This window comes from Drosophila yakuba, chromosome 2R, assembly GCF_016746365.2.
Source record: "Drosophila yakuba strain Tai18E2 chromosome 2R, Prin_Dyak_Tai18E2_2.1, whole genome shotgun sequence".
NCBI classification, from domain to species: Eukaryota; Metazoa; Arthropoda; class Insecta; order Diptera; family Drosophilidae; genus Drosophila; species Drosophila yakuba.
The window spans coordinates 11004446-11028576 of NC_052528.2; the positions used below are offsets into that span (position 1 = coordinate 11004446).

Consider the following 24131-nt stretch of genomic DNA (forward strand, 5'->3'; position numbering starts at 1 on the left):
GTGGCCAAGGTCAGGAAGGATAAAAAAGCATCACCCGGCTTTTGTAAAATCTGTTCATACCCGAAGCCCCAAACGGTCACACACCCACTTCATCACCTCGCTTCGTTTAAAAAAAAAACATCCAATATGAGTAAATACGACTCAAAGTACCTCGAGGAGAAGCTGAAAAGGGAACTGCAGACGGAGTACGTGAGTGTTACGGACGAATCGGACGGCTGTGGCGGCAAATTCAGCGCAGTAATCGTGTCGCCAGCCTTCAGCGGCAAGACCCTTCTCCAGAAGCATAGATTAGTCAACTCGACGCTGGCCGAAGAACTGAAAGAAATCCATGCATTCTCCCAGAAATCCTACACACCCGAAGAGTGGGAGAAAGTGAAAGCCCAATAGTAGTACCAAAAACAACATCACGCATACATATAGACGGGCGATACAACACTAGCCGCAAAAACCTGTTGTTCGTTTGCTGGTAGTTGCGCTGTATGATCGCAGAGGTAACGAACAAGCCGAAAAACGGCAGTCGCACAAAGAAAGTGAAAGGGAAAGCACAGGAATCGGCAGGCAGAAATAGGAGTTACCGAATAAACAACGCAAATGATCCACTAAATGCATAAGTTACATAAAGAAACAGCCATAAAAGTTTAAGTACTCGTCGCAGGTCGTCCACTCGAAAGGCATTAGCATTACAATTCGAAATAGCTGATAAACCGATAAAGCAATAGCCAAACGGAATACAGAACACACAATACACGGCGATCATCAGAACAATGCACAAGTTCCAGGTCCATTCTCCGGGCAAGGTCATCCTCCATGGCGAACACGCCGTGGTTTATCACCGTCCTGCCCTCGCCGCCGTAGTGGGTTTGGGCACCACACTGAGATTTCGACAGCTGGAGGCCAGCCAGGTGGCAAGTTTTCAACTGGAGGCCCTTAACTGCACGCTGGAGATTCAGTTGCCTGAGTTCAACGCCTTCCTGGCTGAATTTAGGAGTAACTACCCATCAGACAGCACTGCCAATCTTTTGGAAGCCGTCCGCGCAGAAGTGTCCAAACAACTTGAACGATCCGGAGGCAATGCACCCAAGCAGCACACGCAACGGGCATTTGTCTCCATATACTATTTGCTGGCCGGCGCTGTACTCTCCGCACCCGGCAACACAAAGCTGACGCTGCAAACCGGTTTCCAGGTGCAGGTAGACAGCCAGCTAACCGTGGGTGCTGGCCTGGGCAGTTCCGCCTCTTTCGGAGCCGCTTTGGCCACTACTTTTCTCATTTTGGCCGGACACTTCGATAGAGACAGCTACTTGGAAGAGGCAAACCAGGCGTTGATCTCAACATGGGCTTTCGAATCGGAGCGCGTTAACCATGGCACGCCCTCGGGTCTGGACAACACCGTGTGCACCTACGGCGGAATGTTGCGGTATGTCAAGGGTCAGGGCTTTCAGTCGCTGAAGATCCAGAAACCACTGAACATCCTGCTGGTGGACAGTCGTGTGAGTCGCAGCACCGCGGACATTGTGGCCAAAGTGCGTCATCTAGGAGAGGCCTTCCCGCAGCTCATTGAAGCCATTTGGCATGCGTGCGAGGAACTTGTTACCGCCGCCGTTCCGCTCTACGAGAGCTTCGGCAATGCCCAAGACGATAGCGCGAAGTTCGAGCAACTCGAACGCCTGTTTCAGATTAACAATGATCTGCTTAAGGCCATCGGAGTGTCGCATCCGAAACTGGAGCAGATCTTTACCATCGCTTTCAAGCGTGGCTTCTTTTCGAAGCTGACAGGCGCTGGTGCAGGTGGCTATGTCATCGTTCTGCTTCCTGAGAACTACGAGTGCAACGAGGTGTACTGGAAGCTCAAGGAGGAGCTCGAATCGGCGGGCTTTGGTGTTCATGTTACGACTGCCGGAGGCGAGGGATTGCGTGTTAGTTCGCTGGATGACTGATGCGGTTTCGTTTTGTATTGCTATTGTATGTATTCGTGGTTTTGTTATAACTTAAAAATAAAGATTTATACATGTATTTTGTACGGCAATCTGGTTGTTTAACGTTGACTTCGGTCCCGAGATTTGTAGACAATCCCACGGTTCTTCATGTCACGTAAGGTGGACTGCGGCAGAGTTCCGGAAACGGATATGGCATAGATACCACGAGTAAAGCGGGCTAAAGGAGAATGAATTGATCTTTGTTAGTAATACACTTTCGGACCCAAGTTATTAAGGCCCTACCCAATCTTTGCCACTTGGCCACCCAGGAGTCGGTGGGCGTGGTCAGGGCAATAATTCCGTCAAAGTTGTTGCTCGTGTGATCATAGACATTATCCTTGTTGTTCTTCATCCGCAGGAACTCCTCGCAGTTTTCGCAGCCATCAGTCTCAAATTGATCAAAACTCTGCAGGCGGTAAATGGTTTTAATTAAAATGTGTCGAGCCTAGGTAAAACATAACCTACTTTTACTAGGGAGCAAACGAGGCAGGCGCGTAGTCCTCGCAGATCCTTTGGTATCGCATCAAAGGCCATATTTACTTATTAATTATTGTTATAAAACTAAAAATACAAATTCCGTGCGAAACCAAGCCACGACACTGACAGAGTGACCGTATTCTAAAATTGTTTTCACTCTAAGTTATCGGCGAGTACCGGTTACAACCGACAAAAATTGTCAGACACATTTTCACGAAACCAAACTTTGTATTGGAACGGTATTTTAAAACTTTATATTTCCTTAGCAAGCTATAAGTTATACTATATTGTATAAGAATTTTAAACAAATTTCAACGGCTTGTGCAGTGGCTTTTTCTTTTTGTTCTTGTAATAATCCTCTAGAATTTCAAAATAGATCATAACCAATCCCAAGTGAACTCCTGGATTGGCTCCTGAAAAGTTAAATACAATTTTGTAATCCTGAATTGGAAGTATGGGCAGAGAGACCTCGTCCAAACAAAAGTTACGCGCACGCAAATGGCCCTTTAGAAACATATATATTGTTTACATAGATAAGATTTTGCTTTTAGACGCTTACTCTGTAGGGACAACTGTGGTTTAGATTAGTCCATTCTGTCAAATGGCTCATGGTGTATTTCTCCAAAAAATTTCGCTGCGTTTTACTTTTCAACAATTGGCAAACATCAAATTTAAATGTAACGGCAAAGGGCTTATACAAGTTTGAAGAATCCTTATAGAATACTTCTACAGTCATCTGAAAGTTGTCTAAGTTATTGTAATACTTAAATTAATTATTCTTCTCACTTTAATATCCGTTAATGCGTCCCTTATGTCGCAGTCCATGTTCATTACCGATCGAGTCCAGTTTATTGGCTTCAAAGTGCAGGAGACATTGCTGAAATATGCTCCGTTTGCTACGCACTCCGTTTTTCTGATTTTGAAAAAGTATCCATTGCAATAGAACTAAAAACTAAAATATTTTTGAAATCTGTTCTTTATACTGGTTTTTTGACGCACAATGAAGTTGAGAAAGCATAAAGAAACGCCCAAGTATATACAAGAGATATCAATCCACTTTGCCATCATCAGAGCAAATAAACATAACCCACAACCTAAAGCAAACGCTAACTACACTTTAATAACTTTGTACACTTTATAAAATGGCATCACGGATGAGCGAACAAACAGCTTTTAAATAAATAATCGATTCAACCCGATACACTTATCTACAATTTAGTAAATAGATCGGTTAAACTAAAAAGTACCAGAATGTTCAGCCGACCGTTAAAAGGCAGTTCTCTATTACCAGAAAACAATTATTATTCAAAACTATGGTAATTTTTTTTTCTGTCGTCACTGATAACATAATTTAATAAAACGTAGGTCTTGAGCGATAACAACATAACTTATTTTTTGCATTTGCAATTGAGTTCAGTTTACATTTTATTTAAAATCCTTCATGTTATATGTTACTTACACAATGTAAATTGTTCGTTTCCAAATGTAATGTTAGACAATCGGTTAATCGGTCCCCTAATCGGCTACGCCCCTGGCGATCAGCTGTTACGCGGTTGTTGTGGGTGTGGAACAGGGAAGCACAGAAGCGCGGACAAGAAAGAAAGGTAATAACAGCTATAGCCGAGCGCCGTTAAACTTTTACCGCTAGGATCGTTGGAATAGAACTCGCCATGTCCTCCTCCTCGACATCGAGTCCCACGGACAACAGTTCGCACGGATCGGTGGCACTGTCCTCGGCCCTTAATCCGTCTTTGAACCCGGTCTCCGGCACAAATACCAGCAGCCAGAAGCCTTTTTCCCTTTCCGAGCGTTTGAACTTTGAGATCTACCGTTACTCCAGCTACTCGCCAAACTATCTGCCCGAGTAAGTTCTAGTCAGGAAAGAAAAATGGTGGCCCCGCATTTCGTAATTGGCATTCCATTCGAATCGTAGAAACGTCCTGGTGGACTGTCCCAACGACCAAACATCTAGGTGGTCCGCCTACACCAACAGCCCGCCGCAATTTCTCACCTTGAAGCTGCGCCGTCCCGCCATTGTGAAGAAAATCAAGTTTGGCAAGTTCGAGAAGTCGCATGTGTGCAACATCAAGAAATTCCGTGTTTACGGCGGCTTGGAGGATGAGCACATGGTATTGCTGCTGGAGGGGTAGGTCATTAAGCTGGTTCTCCAAAATGCATTCTTTTATAAACCTCCCATATCCTAGTGGCCTGAAAAACGACAACGTACCGGAAGTATTCAACCTGCGCTGCCTGACCGAAGACGGCGCGGAAAACCTACCAATACTGTACCTCAAGATCGTGCCGCTGCTCTCCTGGGGTCCGTCCTTCAATTTCAGCATCTGGTACGTGGAACTGCACGGCCAGGACGACCCTATGTACACCAGTGCTCGCATGAAGAACTACAACTCGCTGCGCGAGGTGGAGATCATCAAGCTGTGTCTTAAGCACTTCCGCCAGCAGGGCTATTTGAGTGCCTTTGGGGCGCTCCAGGAGCAGACGAATGTGCAACTGGAGCACCCACTGATTAGCGAGCTGCATAAGTGTCTGGTAAGTAAGGAATGCCCAGTATAGATCAAAATGTTTTAAAATGTTAATTTTAGGTTTTGCAAGGAGACTTTGAGAAAGCTGAACGTTTTATAGTCGAGTGCATAGACGAGGGTCTCATGGATGAGTATTTGCATAAGCAGGACTACAAGCACAGCTGGCATATGAAGCTTACCGAAAGTGACCTGAAGCCTGGTAAGTATTTCCGTGTCGAAACAGAAATCATAAGCTCAACTTTCTGCGTTTTAGGCAACCGCGGTGGACACCAGCTGGTGGTGGATGCCAAAAGGAGACTTATTTATCTTTACGGTGGCTGGGATGGTTACCAGGACCTAAGCGACCTTTGGGTATTCAACATCGAAGATGATCAGTGGACGCTACTGTGCGAAAGGTCAGAGCTTTCCAATGGGCCCACACCGCGATCCTGCCACAAAATGGTCTTTGACCCCATCAGCGAAAATGTATTCATGCTTGGTCGCTATCTGGACAACTCGATTCGAACTTCGGATTATATAAAAAGCGACTTTTACCTCTACGATACGAGGGCTGGAAACTGGATGCAAATATGCGATGACACCAGCCAAGTGGGTGGTCCTCAACTTGTCTATGATCACCAGATGTGCATGGATACCGATAAGCGTACAATTTACGTTTTCGGGGGCAAAATACTCACGCCTCGCAGTGTCAATGCCACTGCCGCGATAGAACCGGAATATTCGGGGCTGTTCTCCTATCACATAGCAACGAACACCTGGGCTCAGATTCTGGTGGACTGCCACCATGCCAGTGCTTCTCTGGCAGATGTGATGTCCATTAAGTCTAGGATCACTCACTGCATGGTTTTCCATAACGTAGGTTAAATATACTTAAAGAGTTATGTATGCACTTATATGTATTTCTTCCCTACGTTAGAAACATCGAAAACTGTATATATATGGCGGACAACGAGGCAAGGAGGATCTTGATGAGTTTCTCAGCTACGATGTAGACACCCAGGCCATATCTGTCCTCAACAAGGAGCATCCTCATCACGGAACCACCGCAGGCAATGAAGCCAAATTCGAACCTTCTTCTGGCTATACATTGCGCGCGACCATTGACTGTGAACGTGATGAAATTTATATTTTTTCTGTGAGTACTTCTGAGATTATTTCAGCGCTTATATACATATAATTGATTTATTTTTAGAGCCTAAGTAAGGTTAAGGATCGTCGTGATATACAGCATATTGATGCATCAAACTCCTTTTGGGTGTACTCCTTGCGCAGCCACAAGTGGTCAAGGATATATTACTGTCGCCACAGTGGTCAGGATGCAAACTCCATTAATAGCATGAATATTTTGGGCGCCAGCAAGGGGGATGGAACCCTAGAGCCGTGTCCCCGCTATGCCCACCAGCTGGTGTATGATGATGTGACTAGTACCCACTATTTGTTTGGAGGAAATCCTGGTATCTGTCAGCAGCAGCAGCTTCGCCTTGATGATTTTTGGCTTTTATGCTTGGAAAAGTATATAAATAACTAGCTGGGTGTAGCCGTAGCTAATCGACTTATATTTTAGGCCCAAAAGGGAAGAGATCCTGAAGCATTGTAGGTTTTTGGTGCGTAAATTGCGCTACGAGGAGATGACGCGTCAGGATCCATTAAAGGCAATGCAATACTTACGACATCATATAGCTGATGTCATTGACCATAGCGATGCGGAGCAGTTAAATAATGTCTGTCCAAAAAAATACTTCAAATATTTTAACTTTTTTTATAACAGTTAAATCTTTCAGTTCCACAAGCTTGCGTCTTTGCTTTTCAAAAACCATGATGGTAACTTCGAAAGAGAATGCACCACACCCGCATTGTGTGCTGATGCTGATGATCTCGAAACGGATTCCGATGTATCGGCAAAGATTAAAGGTTTTATTAATCAATGATATTTTCTTTTTGGAATACTGAGCTTTAATCTATACAGAGGAAGTGGCTGATGGACCCGCTAGCGAGAATAACTCCCTGGAGTCGAACGAGAGCATGATCTCTTCTGGCATCTCGGACAATGTCTCTAGTCCGAGCTCCTCCTCATGCACCAAAAGGGCGCGGACGGATTGCACTCCCGAGCTGAAGAATAAACGAGCTTTCCTGTTCAACAAACTGGTGCAACTGATGCCACCGAGCATGGTCCAACCTGAACGCAACCTTAGCGACTTTGTGGTCATGTGAATGTCCCAGTGCCAAAACCGATTCAATACGAGCCCCCATCCAAGATTATATTTAGCTTATTAAGTGTGTGAGAGTTTCGTTTTAAACTGTTGATCAATGTGATGTTTAATTCGCTTGTTTGCCTATATAAGGTTCTACGGTTAATGCAAGGCATGACATATATATAATATGATTTTATTGTGATAGTTCACGTGTACTGAAACCCCGGCTGAAGACAGCTGGATTCATAGTTAGTGCGCTTAGCTGAATAAGAACAGTATGTAAACCGTGTTATATTTAGTGGATTGTATATGTAGGCATAAGCCTGAAATAAAAGTTTTTTTAACGTCCAAAAGCAACAGTCGGCTTTCAGTTAATAATATGGGGGCAAATATAGCTTACAAGTTATTCAACAAAATCTTTACTGTCTTATATACATTTATTCCATTTTTATTTGAAAAATTTGTTACATTGCAATTGAAACGCAAACCTTGTTACTCATCAATATATTTAGAAAACTAGTTTACAGCAAATTAGTTTCTTTTAAATGCGTTTCTAGAATTGTGTCTTTAACGGCAGTGAACACAAACCTAATGTTGTCGGTATCTAAAAAACAAAAAAACAAAAAATTGTGAAATAAGTGCTTTTGTTGCGTGGACACGGAAAAAAATTTAGCGAAAATAATAGGATTTTACAAAAATATAAATCACTAAGAAAAAGTGATTCCGACACTGTACTTACTTGTAGCAATGGTGAAATGAGGATAGATGTACTTGTAAGGATCAGAATTCGTGTCAATAAACATTTGCAGTATGAATTCTCGGGCTGCCTTGGCATCCTTTTTCGGACCTGTTTAATAAGAAGTAGAATGAAATTTTGTTTGGGTGGAATTAATTTCTGTTTGGGGACCTCTAACCATTGTAATCAGGAAAATAGTCTGCCAAATGCGTAGATTTTATTTTCTCCTCAAATAAATCCTCCTTGTTTAGAAACAGAATAACTGACGATTTTTGAAACCACTCCCACGAAATAATATGTCCAAACAAAGCCTTAGACTCCTCCATCCGGTTCTAAAAAAACAATTTGCTCATTCATTGCCGAAAATGGAATTTTCAAAAATACATCATTCTTCTCTTCAACCAAGGATAGATCAAATTCGGATAACGCAACCAAAAACATAATCGATGTCACGTTGGAAAAGCAATGAATCCACTTTTGTCTCTCCCCTCGTTGACCAGCTACGTCCACCATTCTGTACAGTAGTATTTAATAATAGTTATTAATCCACTATAATTAAAACAAATAAATACCTTATCAGAAAGCCGTCCAATTTGAATGGGTACTCAACAATATCGGTGGTTGGCGCTCGAGCATAAAGAATATCCTGATCAGTTGCCTGGTAATCAGTCTTTTCAATTCGACTTAAGTGCTCCAAAAAGCTAATTGGACGAGAAAAGAAAAGATTTATTTGAGTAGCCTGTGTTTTCAAGATATGGTTTCTTAGGCATAGATCTAGTATTACACATACAAAAATAATGAAACCTCTGTTTTGCTTCAGATATTGCGAAGTATATCAATGGCTAACTCACTATGCAGTTGAATCAGTCAGCTGGTATTCCCTACGACGATCATAGCACTCCTGGATGCCAGCGTCGGTCCAAAGCGTTTTGATGGCACTCATGTATGGGGCCTCCAGCCTGGTAACAGTCTTGTAGTCGATGCTCTTCACCAGATCGGCAAGTATCTGTGGATCGTAGGATGTAGTTTGTCGTTCGAAATGAAGTGTTCTTGATTATATTCACGATTCACTTACACTATGCTCCTGCTGACCGTAGGGTATCTTCAGAACATCCATTGCACTGATCATCGACTGCATGGCCATGAATATGTTTTGAAAAATATTCTCGGTGAACTTTTTCCGTTCCTTGTCCGAAAAACCGTCGCCGTGAATAAGGCGCATTTGTTTGATGAATGTGGTCTTGCCAGATTCGCCTGTGCCTGAAAATGTGGAATTATTGGATATTTGAATATACTTATGTACATATATGGGCCATCAAATCAATTAGGAAGTGTAATGATTTTATCCACCGATTTCACTTACCCAGAACCAGCAGTTTGAGCTCGCGCCGTGCTTTTTTCTTTTCCGCTCTCAATACCTTTTCAATATCCCTACTGACACGCCTTGCCTCACGATCCTCTTCCGATAAGCAGCAGTCCATGCAGCCCATTCGCGCAAGCATATTTCCCCCAGTGGACTCTGTTCCTTGAATATTGAGAGCCTGACGAAGCTTTATATATTGGGTGAAGATCGTCAATAGATGAATATAAATATGCGTGGCAGAGTGAAAGGGTATAATTGGTTCGTTGAAAACATGTAACACGTAGAAGGAAGAGTTCCTGTCCGTCCGTTTGTCCGTATGTCCGTATGTCGTGATCTTGCAAGCAGATTCCAGTGACGCATGTGTTCATTCTTGTGACAACTCTAAAATGTTAAATCGGCTTCTCATGGATACATATTTGAGGCGATTTTCTAATACCGTCTTACTGGCCTTGAACATGACCATATATTATACAGCGTGGTTTGTTATCCGAATAATATTATCTTCCATGAGTATGGTAATACATAAACACTCATGCCTAAATATTTTATGAAATTTATGGAGACCACATTTTTGTATTGTTTTAAAAGATAATTAACTGTAAGGCATTGAGAGAATATTTACAAAATATGTTATATCTAAATTAAGTTTTTAATCTGGTCATTCGAAATGATTCACTTATATAAACAAGTAGCTTTATATTCAGCGGGCGTTGTACTGATAAAATGTTATATAATAACCGACTTACGTGTTTTGCACAATTTTTCTTTCTAATTTTTATTCAAGGTCTCAAATTTATTTCACCGATTTAACAATTTTGTCTTGTAGGGCGTTTCCTCTTCGTGATTTATAGGCTCGTTTTTTAAGTGATGAAACGCTATTTTGAAACTTCGTCACTATAACTTCTTTCTAGTTTTATATTTAAAAATTAACATTTAATTATGTTAAAGTTTTGTGAGTTATATTTTCCCCTTATTTTTTGTTTTTTTTTTTTAATTTATTTTTTAAATTCTAAACTTTCTCATTTCGACTAAGCTGAATATTTAGAGCATATATTCTATGTTGAAGATTTTTTTAAGACTGATTGTGCGGCGCTTGGCGAACTTTAATTTTTATCCGCATTATGCCGAAAATTCTCTGTACTGAGGCTACTTTATCCGTCATACTGACATCACAAAGAGCAGTTTTAAGAGAATTTTTCCCTTATACTGACTCCACTGATCTATACAGTGGAAATCACTTTAATGTACAATTACTTAATTTTTAATCACAATAGCATCAATAGATCAAGAGGGTAAGATAATGCAAAATAAACATTTATTTGAAAAATGTACTTTGTAAAAGTAAAGCGGGGTTATTTTGAAAGTAATCAAAACAAATTACTTTCCTTTAGGTTGCATTGCAAAATGGTATCCTTAACTGCGGCGAACACAAACCTAATATTTTCCGTATCTAAAAATAAAAATGATCTTTATTACGTGGGGCTTATAAGTCATTACTTAGCTTTTAATTAGACTTACTCACCTGTAGCACAGGTAAAATGGGAATATATCCTTTTAGGTGTATCTGAACTAACGTCTTCAAACAAACGTAGCACGTATTCTTGGGCAGCATTTGCATCTTGTGGTGGACCTAAAATAATATACCTATATTGAGAGTACTTAAGGATAAAATATATAATTAAAAGGCAAACCTTATATGTATAAAATAAATAAATAATAAATAAATTACGCTTCAGAAGGCTTACCATCGTAATCAGGAAAATAATCTATCAAATGTGAATACATTATTTTCTCCTCCAACACGTCCTTCTTGTTTAGAAAAAGGATGATTGAAGCGGTTTCAAACCATTCGAATGTTATAACAGTATGAAATAAAGCCTTTGATTCCTCCAATCGATTCTGCAATTATCCGATTTTATTATTTCTGGAGATTGGGCATTTCAATGACTTTTATCTGTACTTCGTTGTCGGATTCCATCATGAACTCATCGTATTCCGATAGTGCTGCCAAAAATATTATTGATGTAACATTCGAAAACAAATGAATCCACTTTCTTCTCTCGGTTCGCTGTCCTGCGACATCCACCATACTGTCCATCAACGAAAAATGTCTTATTATTTATCCTAATAAAATTCAATGCGCATATACCTCAGCAAAAGGCCATCCAACTCAAAGGGATACACCTGAATATTAAGTGTCGGCTCTCGGGCACACAGAATATCCTGCTCGGTTGGCAAGTAATCAGCCTGTCCAATTCGACTTATGTCGCTCAAGAAACTAAGTTTAAAAAATATTTGAAAAGGCGTGGATTGCCGTCGTCCCTGGAGAGGCAACTCACTATTCAGCTGTGTCGTTCACCTGATACTCCCTACGACGAGCATAGCACTCCTGAATGCCAGCATCGTCCCAAAGCGTTTTGATGGCATTCAAGTATGGATCCTCGAACGTGGTAACGGTCTCGTAATCGATGCTCATCACCAGATCGGCCAGTTCCTGTGGATCGTAGGATGTCGATTGTCGTTTCAGATGAGGATTAGATTCCGGATTCACTTACACTATGCTCTCCCTGACCATAGGAAATCTTCAGCATATCCATGGCCTTGATCATTGACTGCATGGCCATGAATATGTTCTGAAATACCAGCTTGATGTAGCCACGCTTGTCCTCGTCCGAGTAACCGCTGCCGTGGATAATACGCATCTGTTTGATGAACGTGGACTTCCCGGACTCGCCCGCCCCTGAGGATATACACACATTGGATCTTGGATACATCCCGATAACCCATTTCCACGTACCCAGCAGCAGTAGCTTAAGTTCACGTTTCGACCTCTGCTTCTCCAGTTGCAACTGTTTGTCGATCTCCCGATTGATACGCTTTTTTTCCCTCGACTCCAAAGAAACACAGCAGTTCATTTCCATGCTGAATTTTTGTATGAATCCGTGAAACAAGTTAACGCTTTGCTGCTTTTATCTCAATTAAGTATCCGAACTTGAATGTATCTTTTGCTGTATTCCACCGACCAGTTTACCGTCTATGCAAAAAGTTTGTTAAAAGATGAGTTTTTCTCGGATCGCCCTATCCTTTTTTGTATACCTAAAACCGTACTTTTCCATTCTTCCGCCGCTCAAAAACACATCCGTACGCCGGCGAGAAATGCCGAGAACTGATTTGCAAAAAATGTTAAAAACAAAATTACAAAAGCACTTGAAATTTCCGCGCCCTATAAATTTGAAATGTTCTCTTGATAAATCGCATCAGAACTCCCAGAGAAATATAGTTCAGACCATCCCTGGGGATCGCTAGAACTCCCAGTTCCCAGTTGGCGGGTATCCATTATATAATCCAATCGAATTTGTTTGAGCTCACTTACGGAACTGTTGAGTTCGTTTTTAGTTCCAATCGAATTTGTTTGAGCTCACTTACGGAACTGTTGAGTTCGTTTTTAGTTCGAAATCAGCTATTTTCGAATTCCGTTTTCCAGGAGGTAGGAGATCGTAGTTGCAAGAGCAGAACACAGTGGAGGTCTTTTCAATATACTTTTATTTATATTATATTGGTTTTTTCATTAATATTAAGGTGTACATAGATACTTTTAATTATCTAAAAAATTTGTTTAGTTACAATTGCCACGCATACAATCGCCGTCTGCTCCGTCAATATGATTTGTATGACAAATGTATAGACACCCAGGAAAACCCCGTCCGTCCAATATCAATTCAATCAATTCAAATGCTACAGTTATCAATAGTCGGCCCATGGACATGTTGGACTGTGTCTGTCACCAAATCGGGGATTCTGCGTGGTTGGTTGGTTGGTTGCCTTAATCCTAGGCTAAGCATGCGGTTCCAGTGGATGTTTCATTAGCTTCTGATTTACACGTATGTACGAGTATACACTCGTATGCTTAGGTGTGCGATGGAGAAACTAGAGTCGAATGTTACTATTTCTCCCTAAAGTCGCCCGAACTCACAACTAATATTTCTTACTGCTTAGCCCGATGCTGAGTTTATGGGGTTTTGTTCTAAGCCGAAAACATCGGCTAGCCATTCTTATTATCGATAATGTAGTTTTCTTTTTAACGTCAAGGGCGATTTTCATTTGGGATTCTTTTCAATGTTTTTTTTTGCATTTTTTTTTTGCTTTTTAAGCTTTCTTATGTGGAATGTGGTCATTCTTTCATTTACATACATAGTTAAAGTAAAAACTAGCCACCGAATGCCATGCCTAAATGGTTGGTTTTCAATTGTCTGAAAATCGTGGCCATACTTATCGAGTATCAGGCCCAAAGGATCAAATTGCATCCTTTTGCTTTCATTCCGCTCTAGATTTACACAATTACATAAATTTCCCATTTAAATTGTTGTCCCTTTTGCTTGCAGTTCTGTTTGAGTTTGTTGCTTAGAAAATTTCTTTTTACTTTTGTTTACTTTGTTATTTTGTTACTTTGTTTAATCTTAATTCCTTACAATACAATCTGAAATTCCTTTAGCAATCGTCGGATTTGTGTATTATGCACTCGGCTTCTCTATATTGGAAATACATATCTAGTAGATTCTTCTGCGTTACTTTGGTTTTATCATGTAATTTTAGTTATTAATCGTAACAATTGTAAGTGTAATCAAAATTATAAATTGTATATAAAAATACAAAATACATACATTAATGGTTTATATCAAATTCTCATTTTATTATTATATGTAGTTCACTTTGAGTTTAATGTACACTTACATACACATGCTCGATTATGTGGTATATCTCAGGAGGCTTTCGAATGCCCCTGCGAGTAATTTGCCAAATATTTACATACAACTGTCTGACTATCGGTGCGTATCATAAAAATAGGGAACCAATCTATCAACCCAAAGCACAACAATCTGGCAATACACACATGCTGATAATCTGAATATTTTGGGGCATGCAACAGGCTCCAGTTCGGCTCGGCTCCAGTAGTGGTGAAAAGAATCGAGTTTCGAGTTTCCCACTGGAGTTTGGAGTCTGGAGTCTGTCCTACATAATTTATGGGATTTATTATAGTGGAAAGGCACAAAATGCTAGGGAAATCATACCGAAATCGACCAATTTAAAGTGTGTGCGTATGTGTGGCTGCAAAATCGGAACATTTGATCATTGAAACCGCCGAAAAACTCTTGTATTTTGGGAAGAACCAAACCGGAAAGAAAGGATCAAAGTAAATGGGAGACTTTGTCTGCTCGCTGATGCTGATGCAATTCATTGGACGGAAAACTATATATATGTATGTCAGTGTGTGAATGTCTATAATGCATAATGCTGTGGATATAAAAAACGGGCCAGGACGAAATGGTTCGGAGCTACCAAATTGGATGCCAGCTGTGAGTTTGTATTCGCATCAAGAACCTAAACCGATTCCATATCCATTCCGAACCCAATCGATCATGCATGCTCAAAACTCATTAGCATCATGGCTCTGCGTTCTCTGCTACATCTTTTAAAATACACATTGACTTATTGAAGCTTTTTAAAAGCTAATCCATTGGTTAATCATAAAAATGGTTTAATTACTTTACTTTTACTTTCACTTTCACTAGATGTGGTTACGAGGATTAAAGCTTTATACAACACACTGTTGAATCGTACTTAAACTAAGATGCGTCTTGGTTTTTGGTTACTCGCGGTCATAGGTTATAGGTCGTGGGTCATGGGTCATAGGACATAGGACATAGGACATAAGATTCTCAAATCTCCACTGCCATGGCAAAGTATCTATTCCTCTGTGCCCCGCGTTAACTAAACTCCAAGTGATGAGTTGAGGGGAATCTCGGTTGAACAAAATAAGTGTAATAATAAATTATGAAAAACATTTTGCATCATATTTATTTTACATACATGTACGTTTTTGAATTGTTTTCCATTTTATTTATTTTTTGTTTCCACATATGCGTAGAGTAGAATTGTTTTTATTTGGATTTTTACATAAATAATTTGTTGATGGGGTTTTCTATTTATGTGCGTCTCATTTAGTTATCCTTGTATATTAAATTAAACTAAAATTATAAAAACAAAAACAAAACACTGGACCCACTTGGCTGACTTTGCCGTTTTGGATAGCCGCAAAGCGAGTCCCTTGTTGCATACATTAAGATCTATAAAATAAGCAAACAACTAACAAAGTTAATGTAAAAAGTACGAAAATCAAGCTATTTTTGATAACAATGTTTCGACTGAAATTTTGATGGCAACAAAAGTATAGTACGTGAGAGCAAAACTTTCCCTTCTGATAGTTGTGTTTCTCGACCAGTGGTATATCGCATTTGATTGGATTTAACCTGATGTCTGATTAAATATCAATAAGTTGTATGGATTTTGCTTTTGCATGTTGCATGTTGCATGGGTGGTTATCGACATTTTTACAAACACGTATTTAATGAATGCTCCATGTAAATGTTTCTGGCGTTTCTCATACAAATTTATCTCCTATATCGTTTGTATTGGTTTGCATGCTTTTCATTTCTTTTTTTTATTCTCATGGTATTAATACGAATCGTAATTTACAATGAATGGAGCTCCCGCAATGCAAATTAATCAATTTTTAAATTGTTACATATGCGTTTATGAATTATTATATCTGCTTTCATGTATAGTTAAATATTCCGGTAAACAATAGTATCAATAGTTACGGTTTACGGTTTAGCTTAATAAAAAATACGCTATTATCTGTGATTTCGTTTTCATTCATTTTATCAGCTTATCATTTTCGGTTTATTATTTTTACACGCCTATATGCCCTGAAATTCTAATAAGAAACTTCTTGCATATATAATTCTTTGAATATATATATTTCGGGGGTTTTTACGCAAAAGTATGTTTTGTTTTTTCTGTAGTTATTTAGTAAAATGTTGCTTTATTATGTTATGCTTCAGTACGACAAAGTTGTTTCAGTTTGTTGTTCCTTATCAAGCTTTTGATTAAATTTACGTTTCATATTTTGTGTTTCGGATTTTATTACAAAAGTTACTATAGTAATAAATTTATTTAAATAGTACAGCGTGACAACAACTAATTCGGCCGATATTTTTGTATAAAAACTTTTCAAGGAAATCATGTTTCTTGTGTAGACAGGAAAAACTCCCGTCAGTCTTTCGGACTTAAATCCGAAATAGCTGGCCATTTGTTCAAAACTAACCAAAAACTCTATCGATTGGATCCCAATCATTTCTGGCAACTGTCTTTTTGACTCCCAAGGGGTTTCCTTTTCGAAACGCTTATAAAATCACACAACGTTTTCTGAAAACTTTGCAGTTGAAAAGAATACAAATATTCCAATATTAATTATTGTGTTACGAATCGCCATATTCGTAAGGTAAAGCGAGAAACTCTGCCCCGATTATTTGTTGTCACACTGTATCAGATTTTGTGTTATTTTTCTCTCAAATTAAAATGTATACATATTTTCCATCAATCTGTTGATGCGGGTTTACCATCTCAGTTTAGTATTCTATTTATGCTACAATTTTCGGTTCCTGATGTAACAAACGTAAGAAACTTTTTCGGGTCTAATTTATGCCTAATTTTCGGCCACATTCGCTCGCTTCTCAATTCTTCTTTTATATTTAGTAAATATGCGAAAAAGGAATTATATGAATGTGTATGTGTGTTTGTATAAAAATCACAAAAATAGTTTTTCGATCCAAATCCAGTTTAGACCAAATTATATTCCTTAAGGTTCGATTGCAGAATTGTGTCCTTAACAGCTGCAAACACAAACCTTATATTTTCCGTATCTAAACAAAGAAAAGAATAAGTAGTTAGTTGGTTTTGTCAGCAAAATCGTTTGATAGTTAACTGCACACATATTCCATTCACGATATTTAACAGATTTAACAGACTATATTGCAATTTTATTGAGGGACTTTGAAAAACAAATCATATACATTATAATTAAATAATTCATTTGCATTGCCACTTTTCCTGAAATCCGCACTGCCCGCATTAGCCCAAATTGAATTCCTTAAGTGCATTTTGCATAATTGTATCTTTGACAGCGCAGAACACAAGTTTGATGTTTTCGGTATCTGTTTACCAAGAGATCGTTGTTTTTGTTAGAAATCAATTCGTTAGGTATACAAATTTGACTAGCGATACACTACACTCTACTCTAGATCAGCGGCAGAAGCAAATGCAAATGTAAATGTTTTTCACACAAAAGTTTACCTTTTGACCAGTCCCTCCTTTAGGCTGAAAACTAAAATCACATCCACACGCATATTCTGACCACAAACCGAACTGGTAACTGGTGAACTTACCTGTAGCACACGTGAAATGAGAATAGATAATTTTTTCGGAATCTGGATTTAAATCTACAAACATTCGCAGTATAAACTCTCGGGCCGTTATTGCATCTCGCTGAGGACCTGTTTCGATAAGAAGGCAAATGAGAGGTTACGTCTAGCGTGGTTCTACAAGTAGCAAAATAATAAACTAGCAAATAATCTACATATGATATTGGCGATTTGAGGCAATTGCATAGATCATAAGTACTGGCGAAAGTAAGGTGAAAGTCCACCTGTGGCCGTTGTGAAATGCGAATAGCATTGACGCTCTGGATCTGGATTGCAGGCCAAGTACTTTTTCAGAACGAACTGTTTGGCCGCAGCGTGATCCTGTTTTGGACCTGGTTCATTGCCGCACAAAATCGTACATAAATATGGCCACCATTACCAATCGGAACACTTACCATCGTATTCAGGAAAATAGTCTACCAAATGCGAATACATTATTTTCTCTTCCAACAAGTCCTTCTTATTCAGGAAAAGAATAACTGACGAATTTTGAAACCAAGGGTATGTAATTATAGTACGAAATAAAGCTTTAGATTCCTCCATTCGATTCTGTGAAAGTGTATATTTGATTATTTAATGGAAAACATACTATATATTCAAGTGGAAATCATACCTCATTATCAGATTCAAACAAGATTTGATCGTACTCCGACAGCGCTACCAAAAATATAATTGATGTCACATTCTCAAAGCAATGAATCCACTTTCTTCTCTCGGATCGCTGACCTCCGACGTCCACCATTCTGTTTATTAGGAAAAAAATACATTATTGTAGAAAAGTTAAACAGCAAATTAACTACATTTAAAGCCAAACATACAAGCATTTAATTCTAGAGCGCAGGCCACGAGGTAGTAACTAAAATGTAAGACATCGTCTTTTACTAGCTTTACAACAACCATTTACATTTCTAGCCTTGTCGAATTACCAATTCACATTTTAAATATATACCTAAACACAATGCCATCCAAATCGAATGGATACTCAAGAATGCCAGTTGTCGGCACTCGAGCACGCAGAATATCCTGCTCGGTTGGCAAGTAATCAGCCTGTTCAATTCGAGCCAGATCGCTCAAGTAGCTAAATTAGACAAATTAGTACACTTTGAAAACAAAGAACGGAACCAAAAGCAGTGGCAAATTTAGTTTTGCAGCCCGTCTCAGTCCACCAACTTCGCTGAAGGCCCTAACTAGGTCCCTACATTTAATGCTTGGAAAGACATGCGCTAAAGAAAATCTTAAGTATTTAGATACAATGTACAAATAAATTTGAACCATAACCAAAAAAGAGGTAATGTACATGCAACGAGGTAAGGTGAGAAAGATGGTATGTACCTAAATCTGATTTCTTCTAAATCAAAGGGATACTCAATTATCCCTGTTGTCGGCACACGAACTCTTAAAATGTCTTGCTCAGTGGGTAAATATGCAGGTTGAGCCACACGATCGAGATCCTTCAGATAACTATACATAAACAAGATCATTGATTTAGTTTGTATAGTCGTTTCAGTAGTTTCAGTCTGTTTCGTTCGTTTCTGGGTCATTTTGCGAAAGAACTTAATCCGTTCCCTTTGCATGCCAACGGGTAACTTACTATTTGGCTGAATCAGTCAGCTGATATTCCCTACGACGATCATAGCACTCCTGGATGCCAGCGTCGTCCCAAAGCGTTTTGATGGCATTCAAGTATGGATCCTCGAACGTGGTAACGGTCTCGTAATCGATGCTCATCACCAGATCGGCCAGTTCCTGTGGATCGTAGGATGTCGATTGTCGTTTCAAATGAGGTGTTCTTGATTAGATTCACGATTCACTTACACTATGCTCTCCCTGACCATAGGAAATCTTCAGCATATCCATGGCCTTGATCATTGACTGCATGGCCATGAATATGTTCTGAAATACAAGCTTGATGTAGCCACGCTTGTCCTCGTCCGAGTAACCGCTGCCGTGGATAATACGCATCTGTTTGATGAATGTGGACTTCCCGGACTCGCCAGTGCCTGGGGTTATAGGATTGGAAAATATATAGCCATAAGCGGCGGGCGTACAATGAAATTAGCGAGGCGGCTTCAATTGCATTAAGCCAGGCTAAGTGCAATCAAAATGGGCCATGCTCCACTTACCCAGTAATAGCAGTTTAAGCTCGCGGCGCGCATCTCTCTTGTCTCGGCGCAACTGCTTCTCGATTTCCTGATTGATGCGCTTTTGTTCCTTGGCCTCCTCCGATAAACAGCACTCCATGCTAACTAGATTTGTAGACGCTTTCGCGTGCTGCTGCCACTACGCTCGACAGGCCGTTCCGTATATAAAATGTATGCTGTTTGGATGGTGGGATGGTCTCCTGGACTCCCTTCTCTGGACCCTCTGACACCTAGCTAATTGGTTGTGTGGCGGGCGCTGAATTCACCCGTTCCAAGTTACAGATTCTGTTTCAGTTTCGACTGGTGCATTTGTACTTCGGCTTTGCTCGCTCTGCAGACCTCCTCCAGCGCGCTTACGATCCAGGCTCTCTTTGGCTATTGCTATTGCTAATTACGGGTCTACGCTAAGTTCTTGACCAGATTTCGGTGACTTGGAGGCTGAGAGTGATGGCTACTAATGAACAAAGACCACATTGAACGATCCAAGAACATCTGCAAGGAGACAAAGCTTTGATTTAGTACTTGCATAACCAAAACTGTAGGATCTATGCTACTATGGCTCTTACGGACCACCACAGTTGTTGGCCCAACGAGAGTTCGCCGCGTTGTGTCCCGAGCTGGCAATTAACATTTCATATTTGCTAGCCTGCCCCACTAGCTGGCGACGTCGATGACGACGTCGGATATAGATGGCCCATGGCTACCCATGACTACCCCTGGACTTCCTCTGACCATGGCATTGGCTTCGGTTCTAGGTTCTATGTTTTAGGTTCTAGGTTCTGGGCCTGCTCTCTCTGCGCAGACCTGGGATCGCCCTCTACCAGGTGGCTATAGATTGAGGAAGCGTTCGCCCAATGCCCCTCAGCCAAGTTCAATGCAAGAAAGCTGATTTTGGAAAATATATGGCTTCGCTGCCCACAAGTTCGCGAGAGTGTTCTCCAATTGGGTGGACCCAGCGAGTCGATGGAAATGAAGAATTGGATAGCAGTTTACTTTGAAATATAAACAGCCATCCAAAGAATCTTAGAATACATTTAAACAAGTTATGACCTATGATCATTGAGTCGAATTTTACAATGATTCTCACTTTATATATATAATAGGTATAATTTTCAGTTTATCTTGTAAAGGTATCAGTCCACCCGAACTCGTAGTTCATTCATGGGTTCAGCGTAGGGCATGCCTATAGAATGTAGCCTATAACCACTGCTGCTATTTCCTCTCTTTTCCAACCCCCACACCCTGTTTATATATCGAGTGATGGCTAATCCAATTTCGTTTGGCGAACACATTGACATGGGTCGAGGTAGGGCTTTCAGCATGACCACTACCAAATATCGATGGAATACCTAACAATAATTTTGACAAAAGTCCGAATAGGGGAATATGGAGATCTGTATAGTGGCTAGTGGCTAGCCGCATAGATTTCGGGAGGATTAGAGGGCTGCACTCGGAACACATTGCTCGCTGAGCAAAGCCACAAAATCTAATTAGCAGTGGCAGTAGCAAAATTCAGGGGCAGGGGCACGCAATTGGCGCAATGAAGCGTTTTTTAGCAATAGTTTGCCAGATATATCATGCCACCAAATCTGAGGGAGAGTTTCCCTTATCTGCCTTACATTTGCATATTGTATATGCTTATGATAAACCACTCAGAGATAACGTTTGATTTGCCTTCTTAATCTTTGAACGACTAATGCTCTTCTGAAAATCACAATTCTAATGCAAGCTAATTCCAAAAACCGATTCTGTGTAGGTCGGAAATACCTTCATGTTACTCATGCGGTTCCTTATCGCATCCTCACCCTATTTTCGCTGGAGTATTTATGAGCTGATATTTCAGATACAAAAGTACCCTTTCATTATAAGCTACAGCATTTGTACAAGATCTAGCAGTTGGGACGGCGTGGCTTTTACACAAACTAAATATATTCAAATGCAGTTGAATGATGGGGAGAATAAGCTTGCCAATTGACTAGCTCTTGGGTTTTGATTTTTGGCCAGTTATTGGGGCCAACCAACAAGTGGTCGAGTCGGAAATAAAACCAGGAAATTACGATTCTTGTATTCATTTTAGCATTACTTACTTAACAACATTACGGAGACACGGGACTAAAGTTATTCAGACGAGATTCTCCAAAATGATGTTCCGGTTATCGTCTCGATTTGTTTTAGCTACCACTATGTTATAGAAAAAATATTGAATGTCGGGTTTTAATACGCCGATTGAAGTTCTTCCGGATTGATCGGGTTTTGTTTTTGTTTTTGTTTTGGTTCCCTGCCGATGTTCGGTCTGTTTTAAATATTTTTAGTTTTAGTTTAATCGTTTAATCACGCGATTAGCTATGCGTTGCGGTGCGTTGGTTGGTCTTACGTTTTTTTTTTTTTGGTTATCTTAAACTAATTTCAAAAGCATTTCGTTTTTAGTTGGTTTGCGGTTTGGAAAACATTTGTTTTTAAGGAACGTGTGTAGTTGGTTATATATTTTTACTGGTGCTTTGTAATATAAAAGTTACGATAACGTCTGTTCGGCTTCCTTTTAATGTAAATGTGATACTATTTATATATGTAGATATATATCCATATATACACATATATACTATATGATATATAAATATATATGCAATTTTCCCTTTTTGCTTCTAGTTTTCGGTGTGTATGAGGGCTGTTGTTGTTGGTTTTTAACGTTTCAGCTTGTTGTTGTTTTCAAACACCAGTCTGTAAATGCAACGAAGTTTCAACAAATATTCATTGTAGTGTAATTGAAACGGAAAAGTATGTACGACGACGACGACGGCGACGACGAGCGGTCCTCAAATTGATTTCACACGAAACACTTAGTGGCTCCTTTTGTATTTAATTTTCTGCATATTTTATGCTTCTTGTATTTGTTTATTTTTCTGTATGCAGTGGAACTGCAAGTAAAGAAGAGAGACAGAGAGATAAGGAGAAGAACGATGGGGGGTGGCATGGGTGGTGGTAAGGTAGGAATATGCATTCCGGAAAATCATCATCATACTGGCTAAGGTAAACACACACGACCCCCCAGCTCCCATTTTTTGCTTTTTGGTTAGCCCACCCGTTTTAAGCCCAAAAATATGCACAATCCACTAGGTATTTCCGCGACCCCAACTTAATTTTCGGTTAGGCGCACCGTTAAGTGGCAAAAGAAACCACATTAGCTTAAACAAACTATTGCTTTTTTAAATTTCGCAACTTTTTTCCTATTCGTAGTGTTTTTCTCGGGCAAGCAGTGCGACCTGCTGCGCACTGCTTTACGAACGAATACACACAAATATAAGCGAGGGCGTTAACGAAACGAAAAAATTTTGATAGCAATGCGATTCGAAGATTTCGCGATTCCATTCCCCGTTTGTTTAACAATTATGGGGGGCCTTGCCCAATGGCCAGCACTGTTTTGCGAAAAAACACACTTTACACTGGCATTTCGGGGAACGTTTTCGGTGCAGATAAAATTTTTTTGTCGAGGGGGGGATTTTTTCGGGTGGCTACCAGGCGGCTGCGGATGGCGACCGCTGGCTGGCGGGGAGTCCGTTTGACGGGGATCTTGCTCGAAACTCACAACATATTCGATTTGGCATCGCTCGCTACTCACAACATATTTAATTTTGCATTTTTCGCTAACGTTGACGCACGACCCGACTTTCGATAGCAGGAGGCGTTATTTGTCCGAACCTATCGGGCCTATCGTTGTTCGATATCGATGCCGGAACCTATCGTGTGGCCTTTGAACTAGTGGTGGCCAGACATCGATGTTGGAATCGATGCTTTAAAATCGTAGCCTTCGTCGCATTACTTAAGTTAGATTTGTTAATTGCAGCAGCATATTTATTTAATTTGTTACTAATAAATAAAAACGGATTTTCCGGCCCTACGGCCCAATTTAAATGTAAGTACTTTCGATATTTTTGAGTTGCCATCTTAATTCCAAGTAGGTCGAGAGCTGCCATCCCGATTTCTACACATGTGTATCAATACAAACTTAGGAATTGTGATGGCAACACCCGGCATTCTTAACAAATAAAGTGGTAGCGTCCGAAATCCTTAGAAATCAGGATGGCATTATAAAACATTCTCAAAAATCATAATGGCAACACCCGACAGCTTTAAAAATAAATAGGGTGACCTTTTCAGTGCATGAAAGCAAATAAATTTACTATGGCTATGATCTTTCAGCTTCGTTAAGCTGTGACACGAACCCATCACTATGTTCATACATTCCAAAAATAGTCAACGTAATAGTACTAAATATATATATATTTAAGTGTATTTCAAAATTTTTTTTCCTTAAAATATTCCCAAAATAAGCACATGATAATCAGAATTGAAATCAGAAGGTATTGCCCGCCAAATCAAAGAGCTTA

General features: G+C 39.9%; 8 protein-coding genes across 16 annotated transcripts; 3 read left to right on the forward strand and 5 right to left on the reverse strand.

The window, feature by feature from the left end:
* The first annotated feature begins 29 nt into the window (after positions 1 to 29).
* LOC6530072 (bolA-like protein 2) lies at positions 30 to 625 on the forward strand. Its single transcript, XM_002090982.4, has one exon. It carries the CDS (start codon positions 127 to 129, stop codon positions 385 to 387), a length of 261 nt encoding a protein of 86 aa, XP_002091018.1. The 5' UTR covers positions 30 to 126; the 3' UTR covers positions 388 to 625.
* A 134-nt stretch (positions 626 to 759) lies between these two features.
* On the forward strand, positions 760 to 2026 carry LOC6530073 (mevalonate kinase). Its single transcript, XM_039372647.2, has one exon. It carries the CDS (start codon positions 765 to 767, stop codon positions 1935 to 1937), a length of 1173 nt encoding a protein of 390 aa, XP_039228581.1. The 5' UTR covers positions 760 to 764; the 3' UTR covers positions 1938 to 2026.
* Positions 1943 to 2583, reverse strand: LOC6530074 (transcription elongation factor SPT4). Its single transcript, XM_002090984.4, has 3 exons — positions 2442 to 2583; positions 2220 to 2382; positions 1943 to 2154 (listed from the first exon to the last, which is right to left on the reverse strand). The coding sequence occupies exons 1-3, from the start codon at positions 2508 to 2510 to the stop codon at positions 2036 to 2038; spliced, it is 351 nt and encodes a 116-aa protein (XP_002091020.1). The 5' UTR covers positions 2511 to 2583; the 3' UTR covers positions 1943 to 2035.
* A 97-nt stretch (positions 2584 to 2680) lies between these two features.
* On the reverse strand, positions 2681 to 3642 carry LOC6530075. The gene is given in 4 exon segments (XM_015197329.3): positions 2681 to 2976; positions 2978 to 3189; positions 3240 to 3398; positions 3453 to 3642. Coding segments are annotated over 4 exon segments (663 nt in total). The 5' UTR covers positions 3522 to 3642; the 3' UTR covers positions 2681 to 2753.
* Positions 3643 to 3990: 348 nt separating this feature from the next.
* On the forward strand, positions 3991 to 7542 carry LOC6530076 (muskelin). Of its 2 annotated transcripts, XM_015197097.3 has the most exons (11): positions 3991 to 4057; positions 4102 to 4317; positions 4387 to 4599; positions 4658 to 5000; positions 5054 to 5192; positions 5247 to 5848; positions 5910 to 6128; positions 6186 to 6505; positions 6558 to 6714; positions 6775 to 6904; positions 6960 to 7542. In XM_015197097.3, exons 2-11 carry the CDS (start codon positions 4124 to 4126, stop codon positions 7202 to 7204), a joined length of 2562 nt encoding a protein of 853 aa, XP_015052583.2. In that variant the 5' UTR covers positions 3991 to 4057; positions 4102 to 4123; the 3' UTR covers positions 7205 to 7542. The 2 variants fall into 2 exon arrangements, with proteins under 2 accessions (XP_015052583.2, XP_039229054.1); XM_039373120.1 differs by having other exon boundaries at positions 4010 to 4317.
* A 71-nt stretch (positions 7543 to 7613) lies between these two features.
* LOC6530077 (G protein alpha q subunit) lies at positions 7614 to 10546 on the reverse strand. The gene is made up of 8 exons (XM_039373129.2): positions 9285 to 10546; positions 8997 to 9181; positions 8773 to 8927; positions 8494 to 8622; positions 8306 to 8435; positions 8100 to 8253; positions 7925 to 8032; positions 7614 to 7789 (listed from the first exon to the last, which is right to left on the reverse strand). The coding sequence occupies exons 1-8, from the start codon at positions 9421 to 9423 to the stop codon at positions 7707 to 7709; spliced, it is 1083 nt and encodes a 360-aa protein (XP_039229063.1). The 5' UTR covers positions 9424 to 10546; the 3' UTR covers positions 7614 to 7706.
* Positions 10547 to 10577: 31 nt separating this feature from the next.
* LOC6530078 (G protein alpha q subunit) lies at positions 10578 to 12214 on the reverse strand. Of its 2 annotated transcripts, none has more exons than XM_002090988.4 (8): positions 12082 to 12214; positions 11840 to 12024; positions 11624 to 11778; positions 11434 to 11562; positions 11245 to 11374; positions 11030 to 11183; positions 10807 to 10914; positions 10578 to 10734 (listed from the first exon to the last, which is right to left on the reverse strand). In XM_002090988.4, exons 1-8 carry the CDS (start codon positions 12203 to 12205, stop codon positions 10652 to 10654), a joined length of 1068 nt encoding a protein of 355 aa, XP_002091024.3. In that variant the 5' UTR covers positions 12206 to 12214; the 3' UTR covers positions 10578 to 10651. The 2 variants fall into 2 exon arrangements, with proteins under 2 accessions (XP_002091024.3, XP_039229064.1); XM_039373130.2 differs by having other exon boundaries at positions 10578 to 10751.
* Positions 12215 to 15642: 3428 nt separating this feature from the next.
* LOC6530079 (G protein alpha q subunit) lies at positions 15643 to 23453 on the reverse strand. 7 transcript variants are annotated; one of them, XM_015196525.3, is made up of 10 exons: positions 23330 to 23450; positions 21834 to 22661; positions 19729 to 20238; positions 19421 to 19605; positions 19197 to 19351; positions 18938 to 19066; positions 18219 to 18348; positions 18001 to 18154; positions 17570 to 17677; positions 15643 to 17047 (listed from the first exon to the last, which is right to left on the reverse strand). In XM_015196525.3, exons 3-10 carry the CDS (start codon positions 19844 to 19846, stop codon positions 16965 to 16967), a joined length of 1062 nt encoding a protein of 353 aa, XP_015052011.1. In that variant the 5' UTR covers positions 19847 to 20238; positions 21834 to 22661; positions 23330 to 23450; the 3' UTR covers positions 15643 to 16964. The 7 variants fall into 7 exon arrangements, with proteins under 7 accessions (XP_015052011.1, XP_015052016.1, XP_039229062.1 ...); XM_015196530.3 differs by lacking the exon at positions 18938 to 19066 and adding an exon at positions 18555 to 18683 and having other exon boundaries at positions 23330 to 23447; XM_039373128.2 differs by lacking the exon at positions 15643 to 17047 and adding an exon at positions 17143 to 17338 and having other exon boundaries at positions 17478 to 17677; positions 23330 to 23453.
* Positions 23454 to 24131: the final 678 nt, after the last annotated feature.

Bases quoted from the DNA above. Each gene is read 5' to 3' on its own strand.
- LOC6530072 (XM_002090982.4), top strand. From the start codon at position 127: ATGAGTAAATACGACTCAAAGTACCTCGAGGAGAAGCTGAAAAGGGAA.
- LOC6530073 (XM_039372647.2), top strand. From the start codon at position 765: ATGCACAAGTTCCAGGTCCATTCTCCGGGCAAGGTCATCCTCCATGGC.
- LOC6530074 (XM_002090984.4), bottom strand. From the start codon at position 2,510: ATGGCCTTTGATGCGATACCAAAGGATCTGCGAGGACTACGCGCCTGC. The intron at 2,383-2,441 runs GTAGGTTATGTT...TACCGCCTGCAG, and splicing joins TCGTTTGCTCCCTAGTAAAA to AGTTTTGATCAATTTGAGAC. The intron at 2,155-2,219 runs GTAGGGCCTTAA...ATTCTCCTTTAG, and splicing joins GGCCAAGTGGCAAAGATTGG to CCCGCTTTACTCGTGGTATC.
- LOC6530076 (XM_015197097.3), top strand. From the start codon at position 4,124: ATGTCCTCCTCCTCGACATCGAGTCCCACGGACAACAGTTCGCACGGA. The intron at 5,001-5,053 runs GTAAGTAAGGAA...TGTTAATTTTAG, and splicing joins GCGAGCTGCATAAGTGTCTG to GTTTTGCAAGGAGACTTTGA. The intron at 5,193-5,246 runs GTAAGTATTTCC...TCTGCGTTTTAG, and splicing joins CGAAAGTGACCTGAAGCCTG to GCAACCGCGGTGGACACCAG.
- LOC6530077 (XM_039373129.2), bottom strand. From the start codon at position 9,423: ATGCTTGCGCGAATGGGCTGCATGGACTGCTGCTTATCGGAAGAGGAT. The intron at 8,436-8,493 runs GTATTTATTTGT...ACTACTGTACAG, and splicing joins TTGGACGGCTTTCTGATAAG to AATGGTGGACGTAGCTGGTC. The intron at 8,033-8,099 runs GTTAGAGGTCCC...CTTATTAAACAG, and splicing joins CTATTTTCCTGATTACAATG to GTCCGAAAAAGGATGCCAAG.
- LOC6530078 (XM_002090988.4), bottom strand. From the start codon at position 12,205: ATGGAAATGAACTGCTGTGTTTCTTTGGAGTCGAGGGAAAAAAAGCGT. The intron at 11,563-11,623 runs GTGAGTTGCCTC...TTTTAAACTTAG, and splicing joins GTGAACGACACAGCTGAATA to TTTCTTGAGCGACATAAGTC. The intron at 11,184-11,244 runs GTACAGATAAAA...GGATAATTGCAG, and splicing joins TGATGGAATCCGACAACGAA to AATCGATTGGAGGAATCAAA.
- LOC6530079 (XM_039373128.2), bottom strand. From the start codon at position 19,846: ATGGAGTGCTGTTTATCGGAGGAGGCCAAGGAACAAAAGCGCATCAAT. The intron at 18,349-18,937 runs GTACATACCATC...CCTAATAAACAG, and splicing joins TTAGAAGAAATCAGATTTAG to AATGGTGGACGTCGGAGGTC. The intron at 18,155-18,218 runs GTATGATTTCCA...ACACTTTCACAG, and splicing joins TGTTTGAATCTGATAATGAG to AATCGAATGGAGGAATCTAA.